General features: G+C 43.0%; 1 protein-coding gene across 3 annotated transcripts in view; it reads right to left on the bottom strand.

Moving 5' to 3' along the window:
* Positions 1-17,483, bottom strand: part of nme7 (NME/NM23 family member 7) — a 125,009-nt gene that overhangs the window by 67,931 nt on the left and 39,595 nt on the right. For all 3 annotated transcript variants that reach the window (XM_033033020.1, XM_033033017.1, XM_033033019.1), the window contains exons 5-6: positions 15,827-16,028; positions 12,494-12,596 (exon numbers count right to left, since the gene is read on the bottom strand). In XM_033033020.1, coding sequence (XP_032888911.1) covers positions 12,494-12,596; positions 15,827-16,028 — 305 coding nt within the window. The remainder of the gene's footprint in view (positions 1-12,493; positions 12,597-15,826; positions 16,029-17,483) is intronic.

Here is a 17,483-nt window from a genome sequence, read left to right as displayed (position 1 = left end):
GGCAAGAGTCAGCTTTCATGCGGCACTCCCAGTTTTAATTATATCAGCTGCAGCAGCAGATGCACTTTAAGTGAGCTGGTTCACGGGCAGGATTAATGTCAGGACTTCGGCCAACATCATTGAGATTTCTCAAATATTCAGGTTAAATCACTAGAAGTTCATAGATCAGGTTCCAAAGCATTCGCTGCATTTGTTAAATTGTGTGGAGGAGTGATTAAGAAATCTTCCTCCTCGTTTCTCCAACCACTTTTGGTGCCTGTCTTTCAAAACAATATGAATAGGCAAGACACAAAGAGCTGCAGTAACCCCGTGGGTCAGGCAGCATCTCTAGAGAAAAGGGATAGGTGACATTTCAGCCCTACCCCAAATGTCTCCCATCTTTTTTCTCCAGAGATGGTGCCTGACCCACTGAGTTACTCCAGCACTCTGCATTAATCTTCGGTATAAACCACCATCTGCAGTTCCTTTCTACACATGAATAGACAAGTTCTGCCTTCCTACACACAAAGGGTATTACTGCTGAGATATTTTGGTCAATTTACAATCAGTTCAGAAACAATACAAAAACCTATGTCACCTACTGTCACTTGTTTATTTAAAACCTTTATGGCCAGGTTAAGAACTCTGCAATTTATATCATTGTGGACTTGAAAATGGTGCCAAACCTGACAACTCTTGTATACTGTCTCAGGATACTATTCCTATACACTGGTACTGAATCTAATATGTGCTTATGTATAGTAATACTTATACTGAACTGTATGCCAAAAATAATGTTGCTGTATCTCAGTACATGTGACAATAAAGTACAGGTCCTCCACCAATTTTCCAGCACCCTTGGTTCAAGAGCCTTTCTGGATTATCCATTTTGCCAGACCAACGGAGGTCACAACGACCAAGAAGAGTCCAACGGTACCGGAACGGTACGCTGAGGCCGCCCCAGGGTCAAGATACCGACCCACAAAGTTGGCCTTGGACGTCAGCTATGGGAACAGATCTGGTGGCTCCGGCCAGGCCGGCGTTCCAGAGCTTCGGCCACAGGGGGAAAATTCAACCAACTATTTGGCCTGCGGAAGTCGGCTATGGAGCGGATCTGCCGACTCCAGCCAGTATTAGTTCCAGAGCACCCGTCTCAGGGGGTAAATTCAACCCGCCGATCGCCGCGGAAATCCTGATGAAGTCGAGATCGACTGCCTCACCCGGCCTGAGCGCCACATTTTCAGGGGGAATTCCAGGGGGGTGCATTTCAATTGTGCCCTCATGATTTTGTCCAGATTAAAGGAGGAGCCGGACCACCAGTTGCCGGAAAATCGCAGGTGGACATGTATTGTTGAACTATTGGTTGGAAGGCAGCAGAAGAACAATTCAGTTTGAATTGGGATATAGAGATCAGTAAACTTACCAAACAGTAAAGGATCAAGCAAACAGCAGCAGTAACATTTAACCATTCCAGTAAAGGAATGAATAGTGGCAGTAACAGGTAATTTTCATGGTAAATACAATTAGCAAGCTCCTTGTTGTTGCAGTGAATAAGCAGTCTGTAAATGCTAAATAATGAAGCAATGCACTTTACTAGGCTGCTTCCCCCATGCCTACAAGAAGCCAATTTGTCTCATTTTTTAAATGCATCAGACAAATATATTTATTGGATAAAGAGCTACAAAAATAAATTGGAGCCAAGTAGACTGTAAATGAATTGATAAACAGCTGATTAAATGTAACAAAATAAGTGGAATACACTTCCAAGTAAGATTTATTTTTAATCCTTTATGGGAACAGAAATTGCTCTCCTCACTTATTGGCAATAAGCGAGTTCAGTATTCCGAAAAAAGCAAGGAATCATGGGATTTGTTAAAGGTCACTCGCGATAAACATTCTCGGCAGCTGTGCTGCTGCATGCTACAGACCTGCGTTTCATCCGTAGTCAGGGTCGAACCTGGGTCTCCGGCGCTGCTAGTGCTGTTGAATTGTTACTGGACAGTCCCCGTCCCCTACCGAGTGTCCCACCCCTGTCCGGAGGCGGCCAGAGATGTCCGGGGTGACCCTGGACTGATGGGACACCGGCCCGGAGAAGTGGCGGCCCAGGCATGGAGAAGAAGCGCTAACTCCACTGCTCCAGGCCGGTGTCCCGTCAGTCCAGGGCTGTCGGTTAATCCCGCGGAACAGGCAGGAGCTAGCACTTCTTCTCCGCGCTGGCTGTAAGCCTGGGCCGCCACTGCTCCGGGCCGGTGTCCCGTCAGTCCAGGGTCACCACAGACATCTCCGGCCGCCCCCAGACAGGGATGCGACACTCAGGAGGGGACGGGGACAGTCCAGTAGCAATTCAACAGCGCTTGCAGCGCCGGAGATCCAGGTTCAATCCTGACTACGTATCCGCAGGTCTGTATACATGCAGCAGAACAGCTGCTGAGAATGTTTATCGCGAGTGACCTATGACCTGGGCATGTGCAGTCGGAATACCAAACTCGCTTGCTTATTGAATGAGATCTTTATCAAAACACCAAGTGCTGGAGAAACTCAGCACTTGAGGTCAATGATGGGAATGGACAGGCGATGTTTTGGATCAGGACCCTCCGTTGTGAATTTATTGTAAAGGGTCCTGACCCAAGAGGTCACCTGTCCATTCCCTCCCCCCGATGCTGCCTGATCCACTGAGTTCCTCCAGCACTATGTTCTGCTCAAGATCTGAAGGAGGGTTTCGGCCCGAAACGTTGCCTATTTCCTTCGCTCCACAGATACTGCTGCACCCGCTGATACTACCACACCTGAGCTGCAGGAGGAGGTAGTTGAGGCAGGTACTATCGCAAGTTGAAGAAACATTTTGACAGGTAGGAGAGGTTTAGAGGGATATGGGCCAAAAATAGGCCGGTGAGACTAATGTAGATGAGACATGTTGGTCAGTGTGGGTTAGTTCGACCAAAGAGCCTGTTTCTATGATTCTATCAGGATTCTATCATAGAGTCATATTCTAGTTTCTTGGGTCTTGGAATGAGATATTTGTTCCAATTCAAATCATCTACCTGGGCTCCATAATCTTGTTACATTTATTCACCAATAATCTGTAATCTGAAATTTAAAATTATTAATTGATGCAGCACGCATTGCCTTTGGTTTGTTGAGTGTACCACATTCCAATCCATTTTGTTTCTCAGAATTCCTCTATCTAATGACTCGTCACCAAGGTTTGTGATAATATCCATCTTGTCCTCAGCTCAAAAGGCAGATGTTAGATCAATGGGCCTTTTTGATTTGACCTGTGTGGAATACTGTAATTTGCTATTTTGCAGACATGGATCCATCCCCAAAACTGTAATTCCCAGGGTTTTCATTATGTTAAAAAATCAAACTTCCGGGAAGCTTTGTTTGGTTTAATAAATTCATAAATTATAGAGCAGAATTAGGCCATTCGACCCATCATGTCTACTCCGCCATTCAATCATGGCTGATCTATCTTTCCCTCTCAACCCCATTCTCCTGTCTTCTCCCCATACCCCTTGACACTCTTACTAATCAAGAATATGTCAATCTCTGCCTTAAAAATACCCTATTTCAGCTATTCAGTTCTTCCAATCATTTCTTATAAACTCCTCCACTTTTGGTATAAGCCAATTATCTGGACTATATGTTCTGTCACTAATTGTTTCTACTTCCAGAGGCTGTAGCTAGCTCACGTCATTATTCCTCAAGTCTAACCAGTCTTTTCTTACTACTTTCCGATACCCAGATCCTCTCAAACAAAACCTATTTACCAGTTTCTCTGTGCACTCACAATGTCCTTAAAATAGCAATGGTTAAGTCTCAAGATACTGTAGAATGAGATGTGCCGGCCAAGGTTAAATTTAAGGAACAGTGTCCTCTGGGTTGTAATTTCATACTTTAAGGCCATTAACTTATTTCTGGCGTCTTTATTTCATTTCTTCCTCTAGATGCAGTGTTTTGCATTTGTTGTAATTTGGGAAAGATTTAATTTCGAGATTGAGATCAAGTTTCAATGATCCCAACTGAAGAAGCTTTTTTTCTTCTTCTTGCGAATGAAACATAAATAAACCAAAGGAATAGTTAGATCTCAAGCCGGGTGTTGAGCAGCCAGGTTGTTGTCTCTGCGTCAATGTCTGCCAGGCCCTGAGTTCCGTTTGGTGGGAGGTAGAGCGGGAACTCAGAGATGACATGGTTGGCTGTCTGTTATTCTGCTCCGCATTCACTGGCTGGGCTCTGGTAGAGCCCCCATCTCCACATGCTGGCATTGAAACGCCCAAAGAAGCTGACTGGATTGAATGACACAGGAGTGGATGTGACTTTGAGTAAAGTACTAGAACTGGGTGATTGCAACTATTTAAAAGGAAGAAAGAGGTGCAGGCACAGAGTGGCTCAGGGAAGGATTTACAGAGTTTACGAGGCTAGAGCCAAAGGCGTCGACTGTCAATAGTGGTGGAAGTAAATTTGGGGTTGACTATGACACCTCACATTCAGGGCGGCACATTGGCGCAGCAGTAGAGTTGCTGCCATACAGCACCAGAAATCAGAGTTTGATCCCGATTTTGGGTGCTGTCTGTACAGAGTTTGTATGTTCTCCCTGTGACCACATGGGTTTTCTCCTGGTGCTCCAGTTTCCTCTCACACTGCAAAGACGTGCTGGATTGTAGGTGGACTCGATGGGCTGAAAGGCTTGTTTTTGCACTATACCTCTAAACTAAACATAAGATGTTTGTTGGCCAAAGGAGATTACAGAGAGAGATAGAGAGGGACAAAGCCTTGGAGGATTTTGAACTCTGTCAAAATAAAGTCAAGGCTTTAGTTAAGCAGATGCCGGTGATCAGTAAGCATGGCGATTACAGTTGAACAGGGCTTCATGTGAGTTAAGAGACAAGTGACAGGAACTTGGATATTGCCAAGTTTACGCAGGGCAAATGAAGCAGCTGGCAAGAATGCATAGAAATCAATTCAAGATCTGGACAATGTCTTGCGACAACACATGCTCTCAGGTATAAGCAGATCAGGGAATGGTACTTTGATAAAAATAGATCGTGAGATGTGGGACACTAAGCTCCTTTCCTGGAAAAACAAACATCAAGATTGCAAACAAAGAGGACAGAGGACATAACTAGAGAATGGATTTTTCAACTGGAACAATAGAAAATGCTTCTATGTTTTCAGTTAGAAGAAATGTATGCAAATGTAGTTTTAGTTTTAGAGATACAGCATAGATACAGGTCCTTCAGCTCACCGAGTTCACTTCAACCATCAATCTCCCGTTCATACTAGTTCTGTTATCCCACTTTTGCATCCACTCCTGCCACATTAGGAGCAATTTATTGAGGTCAATTAACGTACAAACCTCCGCATGTTTTGCAGGTGTGGGAGGAAATTGGAGCACCTGGAGCAAACCCATGCAGTTCCAGGGAGAACATGCAAACTCAACATAGACAGCACCCATGGTCTAGATCGAACTCGGGTCTCTGACGCTGTGCCGCACATGCATTGAAGGATTCACCGCCAGTTGTATTCATTGGTTCAGAAAGTCATTTTGGGAGTTTTTGAAAAGTTCAGATGAAGCTTTAAATACTAAATTCTTCAGGACATATAAAGAGGCCAGAAGAAAATGTCATCCCCTGGCCAAAGGGCAAATGACAAATTGACAAATGAGCTCAGTGAGGTCAATGTGAAAGGTGAATGTTTGAAAGCATCGATGAAAACAGGCAATTATAGACCAGTTAGCCTGACATTGGTGGTGGGGAAGTTGCTGGAGTCAATTATAAAAGATGAAATAGCCGCACATTTCTATAGCAGTAACAGGATCGGTCCGAGTCAGCATAGATTTACGAAGGGGAAATCATGCTTGATTAATCTTCTGGAATTTTTTGAAGATGTAACTAGGAAAATGGACAAGGGAGAGCCAGTGGATGTAGTGTACCTGGACTTTCAGAAAGCATTTGATAAGGTCCCACATAGGAGATTAGTGGGCAAAATTAGGGCACATGGTATTGGGGGTGGAGTGCTGACATGGATAGAAAATTGGTTGGCAGACAGGAAACAGAGAATGGTGATTAACGGGTCCCTTTCAGAATGGCAGGCAGTGACTAGTGGGGTACCGCAAGGCTCGGTGCTGGGACCGCAGCTATTTACAATATACATCAATGATTTGGATGAAGGGATTCAAAGTAACATTAGCAAATTTGCAGATGACACAAAGCTGGGTGGCAGTGTGAACTGTGAGGAGGATGCTATGAGAATGCAGGGTGACTTGGACAGGTTGGGGGAGTGGGCGGATGCATGGCAGATGACGTTTAATGTGGAGAAATGTGAGGTTATCCACTTTGGTAGAAAAAACAGGAAGGCAGATTACTATCTAAATGGCATCAAGTTGGGAAAAGGGGAAGTACAGCAGGATCTGGGGGTCCTTGTTCATCAGTCTATGAAAGTAAGCATGCAGGTACAGCAGGCAGTGAAGAAAGCGAATGGCATGTTGGGATTTATAACAAGAGGAGTCGAGTCTAGGAATAAAGAGGTCCTTCTGCAGTTGTACAGAGCCCTAGTGAGACCACACCTGGAGTATTGTGTGCAATTTTGGTCCCCTAATTTGAGGAAGGACATTCTTGCTATTGAAAGAGTGCAGCGTAGGTTTACAAGATTAATTCCCGGGATGGCGGGACTGTCATATGCTGAGAGAATGAAGCAGCTGGGCTTGTACACTCTGGAGTTTAGAAGGATGAGAGGGCATCTCATTGAAACATATAAGATTGTTAAGGATTTGGACACGCTGGAGGCAGGAAACATGTTCCCGATCTTGGGGGAGTTCAGAACCAGGGGCTACAGTTTAAGAATAGGGGTAAGCCATTTAGAACGGAGACGAGGAAACACTTTTTCTCACAGAGAGTTGTGAGTGTGTGGAATTCTCTGCCTCAGAAGGCGGTGGAGGCAGGTTCTCTGGAGGCTTTCAAGAGAGAGCTGGATAGGGCTCTTAAAGATAGCGGAGTCAGGGGAAATGGGGAAAAGGCAGGAACGGGTTACTGATTGAAGATGATCAGCCATGATCACATTGAATGGCGGTGCTGGCTCGAAGGGCCGAATGGCCTACTCCTGCACCTATTGTCTATTGTATTTCCAAAATTTTGCGTAACGCTGACAGTGCAGTCGAGTGCAGCTGCAACACTCTCTGTAACACAGAGCAATCGAGGCGAGGGTGCTAAGAGTTTAATTTGTGACCCACAGAATAAAAGACCGGAAGCAAGTCAACTCATTCAACTTGCAAGTTTTACTCGTGGCAGTGGTATACACAGAGGAATATTCACTGGATCCAGAAGATTTTCAATCCTCCATTTCAGAATGCATGGAGCTCAACCATTCTATCGCAGCAGTACGTATCAGCAATTCTACGTCAGTTCTCCTGCAGTTCAAAGGATCAATTATCCTTTATTGTCATATCTATTCCTTTTTTGCATCTGATTCAATAAAATCTCACGATACATAGGCACAATCATACTCAAGCACAAGAGTGTAGGAATAGTAGATTACACTGAGGCAGTACACTTGAGTCGCCATGTTTCTGGCGCCATCTTGTATGCTTCAAGTTTCAAAGCTGTTAAAAATGTAGGGTCTTACCTTGGCCCTAAAGGGCCATTGTCCTGGCAGTGGCACTGGGTCAGTGTTGCAGGGTCAGCCTGGCCTGGTGATGTTTTTGATGTTCAGTTAAAGTAACCGAGAGCCTCATCCCATGCTTATTGCTAGAATAGCTGAAGGCTCAAACAATTTTACTCTACCTTAGACTGAAAAGGTAAAAAATTGCAGGTGGAAGATTGTGAATGGGCCAAGAGAATATAGGTGCCAAGCTCAGAGAACCATTTTGTTGGGAACCCCTTCTACTTGTCAACAATCCTGAGATAAGGCAAAACCTGTTTGCATCAAGTGGGGCCGGCGGTCGCAGCTCCTCTCCAGGGGTCCCCGGCGAGGGAACCCGCTCCTGATGGTAAGTCCCTGCCGCGCCCGCGGTAGAAGTTGGCCGCGGGCCGGCGGTCGGAGCTCTTCTCCTCCCGGGTCCCCAACGAGGGATCTCAGGCTGCGGACGCTGTGCGAGCTGGAGCTCCGCAGACCGTGGCTTCAGGCTGCCGCGGGCCAGTGAACGGAGTGTTCCCCTCCGGCGAGCCCCGGCGAGGACTCGCCCGCTCCGCGACGAGAGTCCACGCTGCGCCCGCCGCTGAAGCCCCGGGCGCGTCTCCGGGAAAGGCCGCACCGATCCTCGATGTTAGGCCACGGGGGAGGAGACATGGACAAAGTCGCCTCTCCATGGAGAAGGCGACTGAAACGGTTTCCCCCTAACCCCCCCACACAAGACACACGGAGAGACACCAAAAACACACATTAGGACACACTAAAAACATTAAAAAAGTAGAAAAAACTAACACGCTGCTGGCAGGGCTGCAGGCTTGCAGCGCCCCCACCGACCGGAGTTTGTACGGAGCTTGTACGTTCTCCCCATGACTCCGTGGGTTTTCTCCGGGTGTTCCAGTTTCCTCCCACACTCCAAAGACGTAGGTTAATTGGCTTAGATAAAAATTGTAAAATTGTCCCTCGTGTGTAGGATAGTGCTAGTGCTAGTGCATGGGGATCGCAGGTCGGCACGGACTCGGTGGACCAAAGGACCTGTTTCTGCACTATATCTCCAAACTAAACTAAAATGCCTAGTCCTATAGTTACGATTTCAAGTCCGTTATACTACTAATGAGAATCTTTGACCTTTAGGACATTTCCGCACTTAACGCTGGAGTGATTTGAAACTTATGTTCAGCCTCCCAGTTATGAGATTGATGGAATTGCACAAATTGCACAAAATCTATCTTACAGCAATAAGTACATTGGCTATACCTTCCTAATGTTTGTGGTTTCAGAGAACAAATTCAATCCTGTAATCTATCTCCTTTGCAGACGTATCAAACTCCACCCCTTCTGAATATCAGATTTTTGTTGGAGTTAAGTATTTTGTTGGTAGTTAAGAAGCCCAGCAGCACTAATTCTGAAAGAGAGCAGAGATACTGGACTATCAATGAATTCATGCATTACTGTGTTGCTGCATGCAACAGAAACTACTTTGGTCTGCTGAGAATTTCTAGGATAAGGGAATATAATCTTTAGTTTAGTTTAGAGATACAGCGTGGAATCAGGCACTTCAGCCACTCGAGTCTGTGCCGGTCAACGATCACCCGTACACTAGTTCTATCCTACACACTAAGGGCTAATTTGCAGAAGCCAATTAACCTACAATCCAGTATATATTTGGAATGTGGGAGGAAGCCACAGCACCCGGAGAAAACTCACAGGGTCACAGGGGGAATGTACAAACTCTGCACGGATAGCACCCGAGGTCAGAATCGAACCCGGGTCTCTGGCGCTGTAAGGCAGTTACCACCGTGCCACTCCCACTTCCATCCCCAAAGAGCTGATGACGTTAGCTCAACTGAAAATTCAAAATGGAGATAGTTAGATGCTTAATAGTTCAAAGCATCAATGGATATAGGACATAAATAAAACTAGCTGACAACCAGATCAGTGTTAACCCTTTCACCAGATCTGATTAACCAGATCTTCCTATACCCAAATCAGTTGCCAGGTCCATTAATTCTGTGCCCAAAAATTAGTAAATGTAGAGATTTTTTTTAACTCTCCACCACACAGGTAGATTACACCTCACCTATAAACTACACTATATGCACTCCTATCTGCACCCACATTTATTACTAAAGGGTGCAAAAAGATTTTTTGTTGTCATTTTTAAACCAGGGAGCATGGAATTTTTAAACCAGGGAGCATGGAAGGTTAGGTTTTACAATTATCCGAAATGTATTGACTTTATGATTTCAATCATCATTTTCAATAGTAATGATTCAGTTTATTGGCTTAGGTACAATTCCCAGCAGGTATTATTCTTACATAACCTGTTATCTAGGTAAATAGAGAAACAAAATTTCAACTCTGAAGAGTTTCTAATTGACCCGCTAAGTAGTATTAAAATGCACTTTGTGTACTTATGAAGCTTCCGTCTTGTTTCTTGGTCAAATATTATCTCTCAAGTTGTGGCTTAGCACTGACGATAGGTGCAGGAGTAGGCCATTTGGCCATTCGAGCCATTCAATGTGATCATGGCTGATCATCCACAATCAGTACCCCGTTCCTGCCTTCTCTCCATATCCCCTGACTCTGCTATCTTTAAGAGCTCTATCTAACTCTCTCTTGAAAGCGTCCAGAGAACCGGCCTCCACCGCCCTGAGGCAGAGAATTCCACAGACTCACAATTCTCCGTGTGAAAAAGTATTTCCTCATCTCCGTTCTAAATGGCTTAGCCCTTATTCTTAAACTGTGGCCCCTGGTTCTGGACTCCAGCAACATCGGGAACATGCTTCCTGCCTCTAGCATGTCCAAACCCTTAATAATCTTATGTTTCAATGTTTATATGTTTATATGTTTCGCTGAAGCTGTGTAAAGCCTATGAACATTACAGAAACACTTCAGTTTCAACATGTAAAAATAAAAAAGTTATCTTTCCATACTAGAATTCCTTGTGGTATGAGATTACATGGTAACTAAACAAAAATTCAGATTCAGGTCATCTTAAGGGCCTGTCCCACTTGGCGATTTTTGTCGGCGACTGCTGGCGGCATTGACTGACGTATCAAGGTCGCCGAAAGATTTTGAACATTTCAAAATTCAGCAGCGACAAAAAAATGTTGCGACACCTGAGGAAACACCGCATGTCAATACGTCATCACGCCGCGTCACCCCGCATCACGCCGCGACTTTTTCGGTGACCTGATACGTCAGTCGCCGAAAAAAAATCGGCAAGTGGGACAGGCCCTTTACTGAAAAAATGAAGCAAGAAGATGAATTAATAGCAATCGTTATACATTTTAAAAAAAATTTTGCTATGCTCATGAAGATACTCAAGTCCATGTAATTTTCAGTTTTGTTTGTGTGGTTGATTAATTTTCCCAGGTTTAAGTTCAAAACTATATTTTTACATGATACACTGGATGTGTCCCTTCATATTATTAGAGCAGGTTGAAAAGTATCAAGCTTTTGGTTTGGATTTTGTGTTTTTAATTCTTGTGTTTCAAATTTGGGAAATTATTTAAGGTCCCACATGGTCTGGAAAGTTAGATCACATGGAATCCAAGGTCAGCTAGCCAATTGAATTCAAATTTGGCTTGGAGGAAGGTGTCAGATGGAAGATTTTAGCTTTAGTTTTGGAAATACAGCATGAATACAGGCCCTTTGGCACACCGAGTTCCATAGCTAGCATCGATCAGCTGTTCACACCAGCTCTATGTTATCCCACTTTCTCATCCGTTCTCTACAGTTGCTCGAGAAGCACTCTTATTCTAATATCTGCAATGAGAGGAAGACACAACATGCTGGAATAAATCAGCAGGTCTGGCAGCATCTCAGGAGAACTTGGATAGGTGATGTTTTGGGTCGGGACCTTTCTTAAGACTGATTGTAAGTGGGGAGAGAGAAAGAAAGCTGGAAGAGAGGAGGGGCAGGACAAAGTTTGGTAGGTAATTGGCCAACGTAGGTGAGAGGGTTTATTTGCTGGGCAGATGGTAAGGACAAAGGCCAGAGATGAAAAGATAGGTACAAGACAAAAGGTTTGAAGAGTTATGAATTGTGAAGCACGAGGAAGGAATGGAGGTGCAAAGGGAGGGGAGAAATAGGTGCTAGTCCAGGTGGGGCTCAGGAGAGGGGGTAGGGAAAGAGGTTGGGGGGTTGTATAGGGAGAAGGTTGTCTTACAAGGCAAAGATGGACCCACTAGAGTTTAAAAGTGAGGGAGAGTGTGGATGCGGAGAGGAAAAACATAGAACCAGGATTACTGTTTAAAAATAAGGGATTTATTATGTAAGACAGAGGTGAAATTATTATTTTTCTCAAGGGGGCACATGACATTTTGGAGCTCAGTTACTTAAAGGGTGATGGAAATAGTCTTTGAGTATGTTTAAGGTACAGGCAGGCACACTCTTGATAAGCAAGGGAGTGAATGGCTACCACAGTAAGAGTGGAATACTTAGCTAAGATTACAAATTAGATCAGCTTAGCAGACCAAGTTTGAGGGGCCAAATGGTAGACACCTTCACAAATGGCAGACGCATAATTTTCCTCCAATTAGATAAAGTGTTCTTAAAATAAACACATAAAATGAAGTGACTCACTAACTGCAGTCCTTCCAAATATAATTGAAAAATCAGTTTCAGCATAGCTTTGATGAACTTATTTTTCTAGAAAGACCAAAAAATAGTGATCATCAATATCTATGATATGTAGTAGACACAACTCATTTGACCTAATAAATTCTATGGTGTCTTAAGTGGTAGTAATAAGTACAATGTAAATAGTTTTGGAAACAATTCTGTAGAAAAAGCAATGAAACTGAAATATTATGTATCTTAATTCAAAAAGATATTCAGAGTTATTTTCCTTTTCAAGGAATGCTTTTTGAAATCTGAAGCCTACCTTCAGCAATAGCATGTGGTTTGATAATACACAGCGTGCAATCAGTACAACTTGCTGTATTTAACGGTCCTTTGCCGGGTGATGGGAAGAAAATGTCTAGCTCCTATAAAAAAAAAAAAATTGTATTTATTGATAAGCAACTTCTGCCCTTATCTCAACAAACATGCCTCTCAGCAATTACCTCATCAATCACGTTTGAAATCTCACTTTTCGATAAGATCACCACTCATTCGTCTAAACTATGACCTGGAATAGTCAGGTCATGGGTGAGGAGGGAAAATATTTCATAGGAACCTGAGGGGTAACTTTTTTAACAGAAAAGGCGGTGGGTGTATGGAACAAGCTGCTGGAGGAAGTAGTTGAGGTAGGCATTATCGCAACATTTAAGAAACATTTAGACAGGCACGTGCATGGGATAGGTTTAGAGGGATAAGGACCAAATGTAGGCAGATGGGCATGTTGGTCAGCATGGGGAAGTTGGGCTGAAGCACCTGTTCACACGCTATGTGACCCTATGATTCTATGAATGCCGGCTTAATTTGTAAAACTCAAAGAAATTACAAAACCACAAAAAACAAATCATCTCTCTCTGTATTATTTCTGTCTATGATTCTAGTATTAATTATATTCTTCCTTTCTCAAATTGGTTATCTTGCAAATGATAGGAATCAGAATTTCCTGGATGACTATTCTGACGTCTTGCAATTTGATATAACTTTTCATTTCAGTACTTTGCAACTGCATTTATCCAAAAACAAATATTTTCCAAATTTAAATACTTAGATAAGAAGCACAAAGTGCTGGGGTAACTCCTAGATGCAGGAAGATTGTTCCCGATGTTGGGGAAGTCCAAGACAAGGGGTCACAGCTTAAGGATAGAGGGGAAATCCTTTAAGACCGAGATGAGAAAAACATTTTTCACACAGAGAGTGGTGAATCTCTGGAACTCTCTGCCACAGAAGGTAGTTGAGGCCAGTTCATTGGCTATATTTAAGAGGGAGTTAGATGTGGCCCTTGTGGCTAAAGGGATCAGGGGGTATGGAGAGAAGGCAGGTACGGGATACTGAGTTGGATGATCAGCCATGATCATATTGAATGGTGGTGCAGGCTCGAAGGGCCGAATGGCCTACTCCTGCACCTATTTTCTATGTATCTATGTAACTCAGCGGGTCAGGCATCATCTCTGGAGAACATGGATAAATGATGTTTCTGGTCACGACTTCTTCTTCAGATGAATATTTAGATAAAGTTTTAGTTTGTTCCTCTGCTGTTTTAATTTACCATGACCATGTAATTTATATCAATTATTGTTTAGTTTAGTTTAGCAATACAACATGGAAACTTTTGGCCCACTGACACCATTTTCTCATCCACTACCTACACATTATGGTCAATTTTACATAGGCCAATTAACCTACAAACCCGCAAGTCTCTGTGATGTGGTGCATCCAGAGGAAACCCAAACAGTTACGAGAATGTTCAAACTCCACCCAAGGTCGGGATTGTGCCCCAGTCTCTGGTGCTGTGTGGCAGCAGCTCTACCAATATGGTTTGGAATCCAAGTTAGCCACAAAGCCATGAAGTCTGATCCACCATTTAACAAAATCATGAATGGTCCGGTTATAACTTCAACTCTTCTCTTCTACTTGCCTGCAATAATCTTTCACCCCTTGTTTATCAAGAATCTTTCTATCTCTGCCTTAAAGTTTTTTCCCCTCAGATTTTGCTTCCACTGGCTCCGCCCTTTGACTGGAAGAGTTCCAAAAATTGCCAATTCTCAGAAAAGTAGAAATCAAGGTAGTAAAAGGTAAGACTACTAAGCAAAAAAAAAGCCAAGTTAGCGTAATATCACTAGTAGGGAAAATGCTAGTTAAGACAGGGCATTTGAGCAATAAAACAGCTGAGCAAAGTCACCATGGATTAAGAAAGGAAATTATGCCTCACAAATTTGTTGACATTTTTGGTGGTTGTAATTTTGTAGAATAGGTAAGGAAAACACAGTTAACATGGTTGGACTTCAGACGGCCTTTGATATGGTGGGTAAAAGCTAAGGACCAGGGAGGTACAAGACAGGCCCTTTGGCCCAACATAATATAAAGTTAAACTAATCTCCTCTGCCTGCACGTAATGCATGTCCCTCCATTCCCAGCATATCCTATCTAAAAGCTTTCTAAACACAACTATCATAATCTTGTAGGTACACAAATATCATAATCTTGTTGTTTTTTATTGCAAGAAGATCTGACTATTTTTCTCCAATTTGATAGAGACCTGTTGAGACTGCATCTGGAATACTGTTTACAGTTCTGGTCACCCTACCTCAGATAATACATACTTGTGGAAGAGGAGGTGCATTATCTGAGAGATATATGGGGGCTTATTTGTCAAGTATGTTCAAACACAAGCTCAGCAGATTTTAGTTATTAATTAAAGAAACCATGGATAGACCAAAAAAAGAGACAGAGTGCTGGAATACATCAGTGGGTCAGGCACCATCTCTGGAGAAAATGGATAGGCGACATTTTGGGTCAGGACCCTTTTTTGTACTCCTCAGATGCTACAAGACTCGCTGAGTTACTCCAGCACTTTGTGGAAGAAGGGTTCCATCCCAAAATATCACAGTCATAGAGTCATACAGCGTGTAAACAGGCCCTTCAGCCCAACTTGCCCTCACCCAACATGTCCCATATATACTAGTCACATATCCATATTCTCCAGAGATGATAACTGACCCTACTACTGCTTTGTTCTTGTGAATCAGATTTTCAAACAGAATATACAGATTTGCATTAATCAACTCATGAAGGGAGTGAACTCAAATAGGATTCCTTAGAGAGACGCAAGAAACTGCAGAAGCGTCCCAACCCAAAATGTCGCCTAGCCACAGACACTGCCTGATCCGTTGAGTTACTCCAGCACTTTGTTTTTTTTGTTCAGGATTCCTTATTGCTCTAGGTAACAACCTAGGAAAAATTAAAAGTTTTGAAAGGCAACTGTTTTTAAGTTTCCAGGAGAATAAACTATCCAGTAAGACATATCATTAGACAAACATCAAAATTAGCATTGATAATACGATAAACCAAGTTAAACTACAAAGTAAAATAATTAAATCATTAATTGGTATTTGCTAGAAGGAATTAAATGGCCTATTTCATACTTAAGAATAAGGAACTAATCAGAAAATACATTCAAGTAGGAAAAAAATCAGATAAATCTCACCCAGTTACCAGCAGACAAGTTAACTATGCACTGTTAAAAAAAAAGCAAGAGAAACAAATGCAGTACATTGCCATTTTCTTTCAGCCCTTCCTCCCACCCCACAAAGAGGCTTACTCGAGCTGCAGATGCGGCACATTCAGAGCCATAGGCGTTATTCCTGACATCACCAATTCCATACAGTGCCCGCACACTTGCTTGATTTTGTGCTCTGCTTGCACTTCCAGAAGCAATTAGGTTCTTCCAAGCAGATACTGCCTCATCTCCCAAGATTTCCAGTGCAACTGCAGGACCACAGCTTAAGTACTGAAGGAGATCACTGAAATTGAACAAAAATGACATTATTATAGTCATAGAATCACACGGCATAGAAACAGGCCCTTCGGCCCAACTTTCCCACAGCAACTAACATGCCCTATCTACACTAGTCCCACCTACCTGTGTTTGGCCCATATCCTTCCAAACGTTTCCTATCCATGTACCTGTCCAAATGTCTTTTAAATGTTGTGATCGAGTGAGTTAAATGTACCTGCCTCAGCTACCTCTTCTGGGAGCTCATTCCATATACCTTTGTGTGAAAAACTTGTCCCTCAGGTTCCTATTAAATCTTTCCCAGCTAATCTTAAACATATGTCATCGGGTTCTTGATTCCCCTATTCGTAAAGACGGTGTATTTACCCTATCTATTTCCATCATTATTTACATCTCTATAAGATCCCCCCTAATCCTCCTGTGCTGCAAGCAATAAAGTCGTAGCATTCCAACCTCTCCCTATAGCTCAGGCCTTGGAGTCCTGGAAACATCCCCTTAAATCTTCTCTGCACCCTTTCCAGTTGTACAACATATTTCCTATAACAGGGTGACCAAAACAACACAATACTCCAAACATGTACAACTGTAATATAACCTCATAATACTTATTATTCTGCATTCAAGATACAATTACATCATAGAAGCAGAGCTAAACAGCACAAAAACAGGCTATTCAGGCCACCTTGTCCTAAAGACATTGTTTATGTTGTCTATACTGATTAAATCAGAGGAGCTAGTTCTATCTGCCTGCATTTGGCCCATAGCCCCCTAAACCCTTCCTATCCATATACCTGTCCAACTGTGTTTTAAAAGTCGTAATTGTACAGGCTTCAATGGCTTTCCCTGGCAGCTTGTTCCAGATGCAGACTACCCTTGGACTCAAAATGTTGCCCCTGATTACCCTCTTAAATATTTTCCCTCTCATTTTAGCCCTATGCCCTCTAGTTTTAGATTCCTCCATCCTGGAATAAAAACTGTGATCCTCCATGCCCCTTGTGATCAATAAGATCACCCCTCAGCCTCCTATGCTCCAAAGAAAAGGTCCCACACTATCCAGTCTCTACCTATAACACAAGCCTGCAGGTCCAGGCAACATCATACTGAATTTCTTCTTAATAACATTCTTCCTATAGCTGGGTCACAAGCCATTTGGTAATTGGTATATAACAGTCCCTTCCATAATGTTTGGGACAAAGACCCATCATTTATTTATTTGCCTCTGTACTCCACAATTTGAGATTTGTAATGGATAACAAAAAATCACATGTGGTTAAAATGTACATTGTCAGATTTTAATAAAGGCCATTTTTATACATTTTCATTTCATCGTGTAGAAAGTACAGCAGTGTTTATACATAGTCCCCCCATTTCAGGGCACCATAATGTTTGGGTCACAGCAATGCTATGTAAATGAAAGTAGTCACGTTTAGTATTTTGTTGCATATCCTTTGCATGCAATGAC

The sequence above is a fragment of the Amblyraja radiata genome, chromosome 14 (genome assembly GCF_010909765.2).
Source record: "Amblyraja radiata isolate CabotCenter1 chromosome 14, sAmbRad1.1.pri, whole genome shotgun sequence".
Lineage (NCBI taxonomy): Eukaryota > Metazoa > Chordata > Chondrichthyes > Rajiformes > Rajidae > Amblyraja > Amblyraja radiata.
This window is presented reverse-complemented; position numbering and strand designations above follow the sequence as displayed.